Source organism: Diabrotica virgifera, chromosome 7 (genome assembly GCF_917563875.1).
Source record: "Diabrotica virgifera virgifera chromosome 7, PGI_DIABVI_V3a".
In the NCBI taxonomy this organism is placed as follows: Eukaryota; Metazoa; Arthropoda; class Insecta; order Coleoptera; family Chrysomelidae; genus Diabrotica; species Diabrotica virgifera.
Genome location: NC_065449.1, coordinates 16,039,075 through 16,052,480, shown reverse-complemented (window position 1 = coordinate 16,052,480; position 13,406 = coordinate 16,039,075). Strand labels below are relative to the sequence as shown.

At 34.7% G+C, this 13,406-nt stretch overlaps 1 protein-coding gene across 8 annotated transcripts in view; it reads left to right on the top strand.

Moving 5' to 3' along the window:
• The window catches only part of LOC126887914 (teneurin-m), a 240,350-nt gene extending 230,865 nt beyond the window's left edge, over positions 1-9,485 (top strand). For all 8 annotated transcript variants that reach the window (XM_050655840.1, XM_050655842.1, XM_050655839.1 and 5 more), the window contains one exon: positions 557-9,485. In XM_050655840.1, coding sequence (XP_050511797.1) covers positions 557-1,300 — 744 coding nt within the window. In that variant the 3' untranslated portion in view covers positions 1,301-9,485. The remainder of the gene's footprint in view (positions 1-556) is intronic.
• The last annotated feature ends 3,921 nt before the right edge of the window (positions 9,486-13,406 follow it).

The following is a 13,406-nucleotide window of genomic DNA, read 5'->3' as shown; positions in this document are numbered from 1 at the left end:
CTCCATCCATCTCTTCGCCAATCACAAGCATTCTCTCTACACATTACATCCCTACTTTCATTTCTTAAGAACAAATAATAGGGTTGTATACAAATATTCTGTCTTGTCAAATTTCCAGGAGATATTAAAATTAATGTTTTCTTACATTTTAGAGAAACCCTATATTCTAAAACTAAACAAATTGTTTACCGTCGTTTCGCTCTAGGAAACCATTTAGAAACATTCTATTGTCTACTCCAACCGCGAGTACATTCACTTTCTAATCCGACCGTATTTTAGTTCATTGTTTAATTTGTATAAGTCCGTTCGTAGAATCTTTACCACTAAACATTTTCTCTTTCCACGAAACACTACTTACGGCTAAATCATATTATTTACAAATTTTGGCTATATACAGATCGATGAAAATTTACGATCTCATGGTCTTTGTCATAAAATTAATTCTCTAAATTTTCCCCATAAAATTATTTAACAATATATACAACAAAATATTAATATACTTACTTATTTTTTGTTGCTGCTATAAATTTGAAGTAACCTCTTTGTTTTATTTCAGATAAATGAAAAATTCATGGATCTCAGCTTCGTTCCTAAACCGCTCTTGAAGATGGAGCCAAAAACGAAGAACCTTCTTCCCCGTGTAGCCTACAGAAAATCCGTCTTCGGGGAAGGCGTCCTAATATCCCGCTTAGGAAGTAGAGCCTTAGTTAGTGTAGTAGAAGGCGTAAATGGTGTAGTTCAAGACGTAGTTACATCGGTGTTTAACAATTCTTTCTTCTTAAACCTACAATTTAGTATCCACGATCAAGACGTCTTCTACTTCGTCAAAGACAATGTACTTAAAATACGCGATGATCTAGAAGAACTTCGTAGATTAGGTGGAATGTTCAATGTATCGACCCATGAGATAACCGATCATGGTTCGACGACCCCTATCAAAGAATTGCGATTGCACAATCCAGATGCAGTAGTTATTATTAAATATGGAGCTGATCCCGACGTGGAAACGCACAAGATTCTCAGACATGCGCACAAACGAGCCGTCGAGCGGGCTTGGGAGATCGAAAAGCAACTCGTGGCTGCCGGTTTCCAAGGACGAGGCGACTGGACCGAGGAAGAAAAAGAAGAACTGATCTCTCACGGTGACGTCGACGGCTACGAGGGTGTTGACATACACAGTATACACAAATATCCTCAGTTAGCCGACGATCCTGGAAACGTCGCTTTCCAGAGAGACACTAAACGCAAACGAAGAAAGAGTGGCGTCCGGAGAAGTAGGATACATAGACACAACTCGTGATTAAAAAATAAAAATGGTGATATTAATTAATAGTGTGGTATCAAATCTCTTTTACTTGAAAACCTTCAGCTGGATTTGTTAAAATAATATTTTTATACGGAATAAAATAAATGTGGCTTACGGTCTAAAGTAAGTCGACATAGTTCTGTCAATACTACAGTGTGTACAAAAAGTTGTGCGCGCTTAAAGTATGGAAGCATAAAAATATCTGTGACACCCCGTATGATATAATAACAAATTTTTGGCTATTAGATGGACCACCGATTTAAAATTTTATATTTTCGACGTTGCCAAATGTACCGTTTCTGAGATATACGGATAATATGCGTATTTTTAAAATATATCGTAAGAGTCATTTAAAAATACGTATATTATCCGTATATTTCAGAAACTGTATATTTGGCAAACGACAAAAATATTAAATTTTAAAATCGTTGATCCAACTAATATACATAACCAATATTTTGTTACTATATCATACGGGGTGGCATAGATAACTTAATGTTTCCATATTTATACGCGCGCACATTGTATCTGTATATTTCAAATATTATTGTACACCCTGTAGTTCGACTTCTTCTTAAAATTGGAACCTACATAACAATCTAATTGTTACTAACCCGCAGGATAAAAATATAAAAGAAAATCCAGCTGGAGTGACAGGATTTAACACCGTACTATGTATAAATGACATCATAGATATTTTTGTGTGCCATACTCCGTGACATCAAATCAAATCCTAGTCGTTTCCTTACAGTCAGCGTTATTTAAACAGTACAGAGACAATATTTTTTAAGTAAAAAAAATCATGGTGTATTTTGATAAAAAAAATTGTGAACATAGAGCCATGAACCTGTCCAATGAAAATTTGTAACTGTGTTGTGTAAAAGCAATCAAAAGGCCTATATGTTAACGAAGGGATGAGTTTCCAACAGGGTAGCCATGTTACTCTAAAGGATATACTATTTAAAATATTCTTGCACTGGTACAAAAAATAGACAAACAGAAGGAGTTTTCGTCAAGACGTTTTAGAATCATTTTCAAATATTATAACTAAATTATTTCCTTAAAATAAACAGAACTATAGATCGTTGTACCCCAATTCTTTCACTGCTCCATATTTTCTCTTCTAGCTCTCAACTAGTACTTCTAACTTATTTTTTGAAACCTTGCTACACTTTATTTTTAAATAACTCCATAAAAAAATATAGAGGTGCCAAATCCGGGGATCTTGCTGGCCATTCGATAACTCCTTTACTTCTAATCAGAAGATTTGAAAATGTATTGTCGAGAAACTCACGAACGCCTGAAAGATAATAAGGAGGTGCTCCATGTTGTTGAAACCAAATTGATCTATTCACGAGATGAGGATTTATATCATCAGGAAAGATCAAATGATTTCACTACTCCGTGGTTTATTTTCTAGTTCTCGACCAGTATTTCACACATTTTCTACAAATTTGGGTGAGATTCTACACTTTTATCTTTCTTACCATCATTCTACATAAAAAATGTTGAAACTATTCTACAGTTTTTGCACTGCCTTTATCAATATATTGCTTCACAACCCTTTACTTATTTGGTTCTTCTCAGCCAGTACAGTGTTCCAAAACCTGTTTTAACTAACTATATTTGAAATATGTATACTCAGAATTGATCAAGAGATCAAAAGATGTTCCGAATTAATTTCAGGTGAATGTCTTAGAGTAGGTCAAATTTCACTAATGGTTTTGTTAGCCCGGCCGCACATCAAAGAAACATGAAACGTAAATTACGTTTCATGGAAATAAACCACTGCTAAACAAATATATATCCGGCCATTTATGAGACTCTCCGAAAATAAAAATGTGTCATGAGCATGAATCACACTCGTTTCATTAGTAGGCGGACTTTGAGATTTTTTTAGCAGTGTTTTCTTTTCATGAAACATGTTTTTCGTTTCATGTTTCATGTTTTTCGTTTCATGTTTCTTTGGTGTGCGGCTTGGCTTAGAGTAACATCTTCCTAGCCTAATTTATCTTCCTCTAGAACAAGCTGTCGAAAAATTATATTTTTGTTTCTAATTTCTACACTAGTTTTTGAGAGGGGGGTTTTATTAGTCACGTTTCTTTCAATATGGCAGTTAATTCCCACGGTTCATGTCTAATAACCGAGGTTAATTCCAGCTTATCTAGCATATGTCAGTTGTCCACTGTTTTGTCATTTGTCATTTGAATAGTGACGCTTTCAGTTTATGGCTCCTTATGTCCTTATTTACTTTTATGTATGGTACATAAAAGGATTACTTAAATTTAGGTATGAAGCAAATTTAGCACAGATTTTGAAAAGCCTGTTTCAAGAATTTTGGAAAGATAAATTTCTAAGTTTTAAGTGTGTGTTCCAAAGCGTCCACTGTTCTCCATTGGCGTGGAGATTTTATTAGTCATACACCTTTCAATAGGAAGTTAATTCCAGCTGACGTGACATCTGCCGTTTGTCATTTATTCTGTAAGTCAATAATTCTGTAACTTTTGTGGTTTATCCGTCAATAGGGCTTTTCATTCACAGTCATTTGTTTCGAGCTTCTGTCATATGTTGTATAATCCGTGTATATTAATAGTATATATGGATTATACGACATTTGACAGTAGCTCGAAACAAATGACAATCGATGAAAAGCCCTATAGAACAGTCTACATCAAATATCATTTGACAATGGGGCTTTTCAGCGATTGTCATTTGTTTCGAGCTTCTGTCATATGTTGTATAATCTGTGTATAATATTAATATAAGTGTATATAAGCCTTAAAGTGTTAACCTGCTAAGTCCACATTTTAGGTAAAATGAGTTTTTAATATCTTCATAATAGTATTAATTTAGTCTATCTATTAGTTAAACAGTCAAGTTACATTTTTTATCTAAAACCTAAAATATTGTATTATATACCAGCTAACTCCGATTGCTTTGATTTTTCCGCGTAAACGCAGCTAAGTCCTTGACAGCCATGCATTTATATAGTAAAACTTGACCTGACAAGTACACGCTGCGAAATCGTTTTTTGTCTCTCCTGTAAAATTGGGTAAAACGGAGTTAGCAGGTTAACACTTTCGGGCGACGATATACGGATTATACGACATATGACAGAAGCTCGAAACAAATGACAATCGTTGAAAAGCTCTATTGTTTATTTGTCTATGTACATATACATTTTTCAAATACGTCCAAAATGATTTAAAATATGTTGAAATAATCAAACTTAATATTTTCAAAATAATTTTTGATATTACCCCCATAAAGGGAAAATTTTAGTGGCCGATAAAATATAATTTTGTTTTTAATTTCTGTAGATTTGCAGGTTTTCGTGGTAATGCTTGGTTAGCAACGGAAGTAATTCCAGCTGACGTGGTACCTGTCACTATTGTTTTATGTCATTCATAGGGCAATTACATAAGTCAAATGTCATCTGTCACGGTATTGAACTGTCTGTGAGGGTGTGAGGTCCATCCACGGGCAGATGTTTATGGGTCAGGACTTTAAATATGTATGTTCAAAAGATGTTTCAAACTGATTTCAGGCATATATATGTATACGTATAAGATCGAAAAAGTATCAGTTTTTTTATTACTTCGCAGAACTTTCATGGTTCTAATTTAGTTTTTAGAAGATAATATTTAGAAAATGTATTTTTAAATAAGTTTTGGTGAAATATTTTTAAAAATTGTACTTCAACCTACGTTCACAAAAAACTTCGGCAACTCTAAAAGTTTTTAACGATATTCAACATGAAAATAAACTCCAAGAATCAGCTCCTTTTGAGTTTCTATCTATTGTGCCAGAGCAATATAAAGACTCTGAAAATAGTTTAATAGAATACGGTAATAAAAATGACCTGTAAATATATCAGAAGCTTTTTATATGAAAACTAATAGTGAATTGCTATGATGAGTATTTGATTAGATTTTTATGCTGCAAATTCTTATGAGTGTTTCCAGTAAACATTGTAGGCCAGTCCGTAAACTTATTCAACTGTAAAATATTTTATATTGTAATGTTGAATGGGTTGCATATGCGAGTTCATTGTGAGTGAAATAAAAAATAGACGTACTCGCAATCTTTTATTTTTACCGACGACCAGTTTCGCTCTCTAACATTTGCAGAGCATCTTCAGGTCAATGGTTACAAGTAAACTAAATGCTACAAATAAAAAACAGAGTTAGAATGTTGTCTGGTATCAAAGACTATATGATCCAGCTAATATTAAAATATAAATAACAACACACACATACAGTTGAGTCCGCGAATCTTTACCGTCATCATTTAGAGCATACGAAATAAGTCGATGATAAGTCGGAAATTGACATTTACTAAACGCAACAGCGAGTCACTTACTGTCACTTACTGTTGCGTTTAGTAAATTTCAATTTCCGACTTATCATCGACTTATTTCGTATGCTTTACATGATGACGCACGGATAAAGATTCGCGGATTCAACTGTATGCATGCACATATATACAAGTATACAATCATATATCCACACACACACACACACACATGTGCCCATATGTAGTTGTATATTATTATGCAATGTGTTGTACTTACATGCCGATGCAAGGAATGTTTTCTAAAGTCTTCACTATCATATAAAAAAAATAAAATATGATAGTGAAGACTTTAGAAAACATTCCTTGCATCGGCATGTAAGTACAACACATTGCATAATAATATACAGCTACATATCGGCACATGTGTGTGTGTGTGTGTGTGTGGATATATGAGTGTATATGTGCATGCGTATGTGTGTGTATGTGGTTCAATCTAATGATCATGTAGTCTTTGATAACCACCAGGCAACATTTTAACTCTGGTTTTTATTAGTAGCATTTAGTTTACTTGACCGTTGACCTGAAGATGCTCTGAAAATTTTAGAGAGCGAAACCAGTCGTCAGAGTAAAAATAAATGATTGTGAGTACGTCTATTTTTTATTTCATTCGTTTTATATTGTATTATATTAATATGTCTAATTTTTTACAAAGGATTTTAAAGGTATCTAAAATATAATTTTTAGTTTATATACGATGTAAAATTGTTTTAAAATATTATTTAAATTTACAGGTTTTATTATGCTCTCCCACAATTTTCTTCTTCTCTATTGTCTTACGTCCTTTTACCTTCTGGTATACAGCCCGTTTGCTTCATTTTGAAGAAATTGCTGATATCTATATATACAACAGAAACGTCTTCATAATCGCTATACAATAATAATCTTGCTATTTATAAGTGACTGTGTTTATAATTCGTGCCAGTATCTCATATCTAATTTGTACAGTATCTTACTATCTTTTATTACTCTGAAGGGCGGGAAATTTGTATCAGTTATACAATTCTTTTATCTCAATGACAGATTTTGGAGGTTAGTATAAGTTATTAGATGAAAGTAAAAGGGTAATTGTTATTAATCTTCTTCTTCTTCTTTTGGCTTCATAATCCCGGACGGATGGGTTTTTGCCTGTCTAGCTATGTCTTCCCATTTAGAGCTCTCTTGTGACTTCTTCCCAATTGTCGTGTATTATATTCATAATTGTCAGGTCGTCTTCCATGTCATCCAACAACCTCGTTGTGGTCCTTCCTTTTTTTCGTCTTCCTATCGGCTCCCATTATAATATTTTCTTTACTGTTTTTGTATCTTATTACCTCTGAACATATCTTAATGATCGTTAATGATCTATTTATAATTAAATGTACTATCTGTATGGTCCAATTTCAAAAACTTTCGACATCTTAAAGGCCCGTCGGTGGAGTTTCCTGCTCTTTCTGCACGCGGTTTTTTCTGTGGGCGTACATACAATTCTTCTTAGTGGGACAGGCGGCTTCTAGTCGCACGAGATTGAGCAATAACAGGTGTGTGATGTTCTGGACCCGTTGAATCTCCTTCGTTCTAGGGATTGAGGCTTACAATTGTTCCCCATGAACGAAGAATTCGTGCAGTAAGCACGAGTCATAACCTCGCGTTGATTATGTTACTGCCTTTTGTACACACCGTCCGTCAGTACTACCAATCGAACCATTTTTCAAGTCAGCTTCTTATCACAAGATTGAAATAAATAGCTCGCCTAACATAAGGATTCTTAATTTTTTTTTACCTGAAGTAAACTATTGTATATAATTTAAAGGCGTTTTTTCACGATGATAAATTAAATTCATTATCAAGATTGCTCTAATAATTTATTAATATTGTATGTGTTCTCGAAACCAGAAGTAGCAACTTCCATTTTTATAATTGGTTTGTTTTATTCTATTAAAGTCTATTGTTGAGTATACTGTAATTTGTAAAAATAGCCATGTTTTAAGCCAAATTGTACTTACTAACGTTTACCGTCTGGCCTATCATTGAATATGTAGCATTCGACTGATATATTATCCATTCACAATGATTATAGGTACATATATGAAGCATAGTCCATAGATGTATATATTATTTATGTTTTTTTATGTTTTTCAATTCTATTGGTGCTTATCTCCACAACCCTCGAAACTTAGATTTTCTGCCCTTCAATACTCCGTAATAATGGGCAAAATTATCATTAGAATAGCGTACTCGGGTATTTTCAAGATAGTTTCATTCACACATTTAAAGAACTAACGAAATTTGCATTTTACTAATATTTATACATATTCACTTTTAAAATATATTTGGGCTATTTTTTGTTGCGACGACGCTGCAAAATTACAACAAAAAACCTCTGATGAATGAACATAACCTAACATAACCTAAATTCTAATACAGAATACAAACTGCATAGAAGAATAATGAGGAATTTTGGTGTTGTAGTATGTTGAAATATTTTTTATAATTAACAAAGCCTAAAAGACTGGATAAGACTGAAGAAAATATGATGATAAAACAGAATGAGCAAGACAAATACGAACTATATGAAAATTTATTCAACGTACAAAGACTTGACAACACATAAATTGGACACATTTAAATCCCCAGAGAGCCACCGAGGCATTGGTGTGCATTTAGATCGTCTGGAGACCCAATTTAACAAATTGGCATTGAAGATCTCATCAGCACGGAACAAAATAAAACTAGCCAACAAAGAACTAAATAAAATAGTTGTTGCAGACTGTTGACTTCACTTGAGATATTGTTTCACAGGGAAATATTAATCCGATGGTGACAGAATACAAAAAACAATTAGAGAGGAATAGAAAGTGAAAGTAATGACGCAAAATCATGTAAACGAAATATTGAAATGTTAAAGCTGGTACAGGAAAAATTTAAGGAAAATGTGTTAAACACTCTTGTGTCATTTGTCATTTGTCAACTGTCACTGCTTTGCGTAACATGGTAGCCAACTGCGAAAAATCGTAAAATTGTGAATCATGTATTCACATTCATGTATTCACATTCATGAGCACATTATTACCAAGTCCTTAAGAGTCCAAGCGTTGGACTCTTAAGTCCAATTCAAACCTCAAGAACATATTGTATGATACGGATAAAGGTGAATATATATGAGTAAATAGTTTTGATATTATGTTGCTTCATTTACAGTCGAAATTTAATTTTTCCAGTTGATACAGAAATTCTACACTGTAAATAAAAAACCGTAGCACTCTTTTTTGTAACCGTGAATGAAACTATCGTGACTATACAAAGTTAATTGCCTAAATAGAATATTTTCTCATCAGGAATGAAGACGTACTAGTTTGCCATAGCTCTAAAATACTCAGTGGTTAGTAGGTACAGCTGTTGTAATGATAAATGACCTCTTTTTCTAAAATTTTGTACTCTACGTCATAATACTCTGGTTAGTTTGTACGTTTTATTTATTTGGAACGAAAGATGGACGTTCTTTGAAATTGAATAGGTAGGTAAATGGGCTATTTAAAGCCGATATGTGGAACAGTGATATTTTTTCTAATGTGACTAAAAATGAAAGCAATACTTTGTATCTCAAATGTCTTAATTATTATTAAATTATTCAAATATGTGCAATTGTTGTGTGGCTGTCCGACACATCTGACGGCCTGCACTAGTAATATGCATTGAAAATACTGATGACCATATTCGTAAAATATTGATACTGATATTTTATGTATGTATATATAAATTTATTGTGTATATTGTTTTTATATGTAAATATATTATGTTTTATTCAGTAATATAATCGTTTATTAAAAACAGAAGTATTTAATGACACTGACTTTTTATTTATCTCCTTAAGAGTAGATATACGGAAACAAAGATAAGGGAAGGTGAAACATTCCTGACTTGGTCCATAGATGGGGCTGGTATAAATTAAAAATTAAGTGAAGAAAAGAATTGTCGAAATATTCCCAACATGATCGAACCTACGTACTTGTGTATATCTATTTGTTTGTTAATGTTGTCGTAAGATACTCAACAACATAATATACAACTCTTGAGAAATACGAACAGAATGGCTGAAGCCTGAGTTTACTGCACTTTCAAAAAAACAGAAGCCGAACAGATAACAGGTCCTCTTCACCAGAAAAAGAAGGATAACTGGCTTGATACTTCCAAAGATTCTAAACTGCAATCTAAACTTCTCTGAAGAGGGACCGTTCAAGTATTACGTAACGCAGGTGGGTGGGGGGGTAAAAATCTTTAAAAATTGCGTTACGCAATAGTTAAACGCCCATTAGAGTGCGTTACGCAAGGGGGGAGGGGGGGGTCAAAAATCTTCAAAAATCGCGTTACGTAATACTTGAACGCTCCCAGAGGTGAAATACCTTGGTATTACCCTTGATAGGAAGTTAACCTGGAACTCTCACTTAGATAGTAGAGCTAATAGAGCGCATATATTGCCTATGAGCAGTGTCGGCGAACGGTCGGACGCACTTGTACCTTTCGCCCAGGGTGGTCGCCTGGATCTACACTACTGCTACACTACGGAGCTATCGCTTGGGTATCAAAAGTGCTACAGGCAACAGCGATCAACAAACTAAACCATATTCAGCGGATGGCTTGCGTGAATATAACAAGTGCCATGAAAATAACACCAACTGCTGCAGTGGAGTTGCTCATTGGCATCACCCCTTTAGACACATATATCAAAGAGGTGGCACTGATCCGATTGCGCTCAGCGGGTGTAAACCTAGATGTAGGAATGGGACAATTGAGATGTCGTTTCTGGCGGGATGAGCTGGAGGCACTACCCCTGCTACATGGAGGCGACTCAATTAAACCTACGTTTGTCTTCAACAAACCCTACAAAATCGAAAAAAGACCACATAGGAAGTCAACCGTGGCAAATGCGTATTGCATCTACATCGATGGCTCCAAAATGGAAGAAGGTTCAGGATGCGGGATATTAGAATGCTTAGTATAAAATGGGGTATGGGTAAAAATGCCAGCGTAGTTCAGACTGAACTTGCTGGTATCTCCATAGCCGCAAGAGATAACCCGGCAAGGTATAGCCGGTAAAACCATAATGATCTGCACAGACAAGCGCTACTAACCCTAAATAGACTCCGTGTCATATCGGGGCTAGTAATTGAGTGTCATGAATCACTAGCCCAAGCTTCGGATGGTAACAACATCTTCCTGAGGTAGGTTAAAGGACACAACGGAAATAAAGGGAACCGCATTGCTGACCAGCTAGCTAGGATGGTAGCAGGCCTAAGAATCTTGGGACCTCGCTCTCGCACCTTGCACTAGCACTCGCACACGCACACTTCGCACCTCTCACCTTGTACCTCGCACCTTCCACCTTGCACATCGCACCTCCCACCTCGCACTCGCACTGGCACCTAGCACCTCTCACCTCGCACCTTGCACCTCGAACCTCACACCTTGCACTCGCACTCGTTTTGTGAAGATCTAATGACGAAGGCTAATGATGATCCAAATTTTATTAAAAACATATTGTTCACTGATGAATCTTCTGATTCGTTAGTAGGGAGACATAATACTTCCATTAGGAGGTATTGAGCTCAGGAAAACCAACAGAGAAGTGTTGTTGCCGAACTCAACGTCACCAAAAAGTTAACGTCTGGACTGGTATTTTAGGAGACCATATGGTAGGTCCATTTTTTATTGAGGGCAACTTGAATAGCAGAAAATACCTCGATTTGTTACAGAATCATGTTCTTCCCGCTATTATCAATCTTCCTGATGTAAATCTGGAGAATGTTTGGTTCCATCAAGTTGGATGTTCAGTTCACAACGCACGAGTAATTCGGGAGTATGTATTGAAACAATACATACTTTCCCGAATCGAGTTATCAGTGGAACAGGTGATATTAAGTGGCCTGCGCGATCTCCAGATCTTACACCCCTGGATTTTTTGGGGATATTTAAAACACACCATCTACGATCATCCTGAGGCTAGAGCCCAAAACTTGGATGAATTAAAAACTCGAATAAGAGAAGTCTCCAATTCTGTTACAGCAGATACGCTGTCATTTGTCCGCAGGAGTTTTTATGAAAGATTGGGGATATTGTTCATACGCAAACGGTGGTATATTTGAATATTGTGGTATATTGCCATTTTAAGTCCCTATCTCTAATCGACAAGTTAACACAGTGTATTATTTTATTTTCCTTAAGCGCTTGTTCACAATGGACGTAACCATAAGATGAACGTAAACCGTAATTTGTACATAATTTTATGCAGCGTTCACAATAGACTTAAATTTTACGTAAAGACAGCCTGTAACGCTGCATAAAATTATGTACAAATTACGGTTTACGAAATGATAACGGTTTACGTTCATCTTATGGTTACGTCCATTGTGAACAAGCGCTAATAGGGTCGTATACGCTCTGAGCTTCGCTGGTGTCGCTCCTGGCGGATTACTAATTCAACTTTCACCGGTAATTTTTAAATTTATTATTTAGTTGTTATCGCTTAATATTTACAATGCTAAAAAGTAATTAAATTGTAATAGATTTTTTAAGATTTTGCTAATCATTTTGACGTTCTATTGATGAAATATTAATTTCTTACTTCGGATACTTTCACAATTATCGTGTAGATGGCGCTAAGATTAATAGATATTACATATTACGGAACATTAAAAAAACGTAAATTCAGTATTTAAAACGTAAGTATATTTAAGGTAAAAATATATACCACAGCTTTGACCAACTAATATTTTTTATAATTAATGTTTTTAATTTTAATTTTAAAATAATCACTTTGACATTTATGTCAAATTTCCGGTAAACGTTTACAGACTTGCCACTACTGGCGCTCGCGAATTTATAAATATCCCCTCTACGTACGAGCTCACAGCGTATACGATTTGATGCGTAATCGCGTTGGGTGTATGGGAGCTTCGATTCGATGAGTTGGGTACGGCCCGACCCATTTTATGTGGTATTGTTTTGCGCCATCTACGTGATATATCCGAAAGGTGTAAAACTGTCAAAGGAGAGAACTGTAACAATGCCGCTCGTTACAGTGTTGCCGAGCTCAAAATATTTGTAGTTTGTAACTAAAACCAAGAAATATATTCGTTGCCAAAACTGTGTATAGTATTTTTACTACAAAAGCGATGTTACGTAGGTCAAAATTTTTGACGTAAGAGAACTGTCAAAACAGAATATGACTTTTCATTATTGCGATATTATAATAAACATGGCAATAATGAAAAGTCACATTCTAATGTTTTGACAGTTCTCTTACGTCAAAAATTTTGACCTACGTAATATCGCTTTTGTAGTAAAAATACTATACATATTATAAATTTTATCAGATTCGGAAGCGGAAGTGATAAAAATCTAGTATGTATACTAAATAATACTGGTGTATTTTCCTACGTATATAATTTTTTAATACATGACTTCTGCCTGGAATTAAATTGTTAACAAAGTTTTAATTCGTGCCGAGCTTTAAGAAGTAAATAGCAACAATGCTGAATAAAATTATTGAATTATTTTGATAATTGCTGAACTAAACCATTTGGCAAATTACATACTCCCTACTTCTATAATAGTCCGCAAGCATTTGGATATCTCTACATACAGATTTACAATTTCCTGTTCATTTTGGTGCAACCCCTAATAATATGCACACCAAAATACACTAACGTCAATAACAGAAGTGACAGCTAGTTTAACAATGGATTAATCACCAGTTTATACAAGTCGA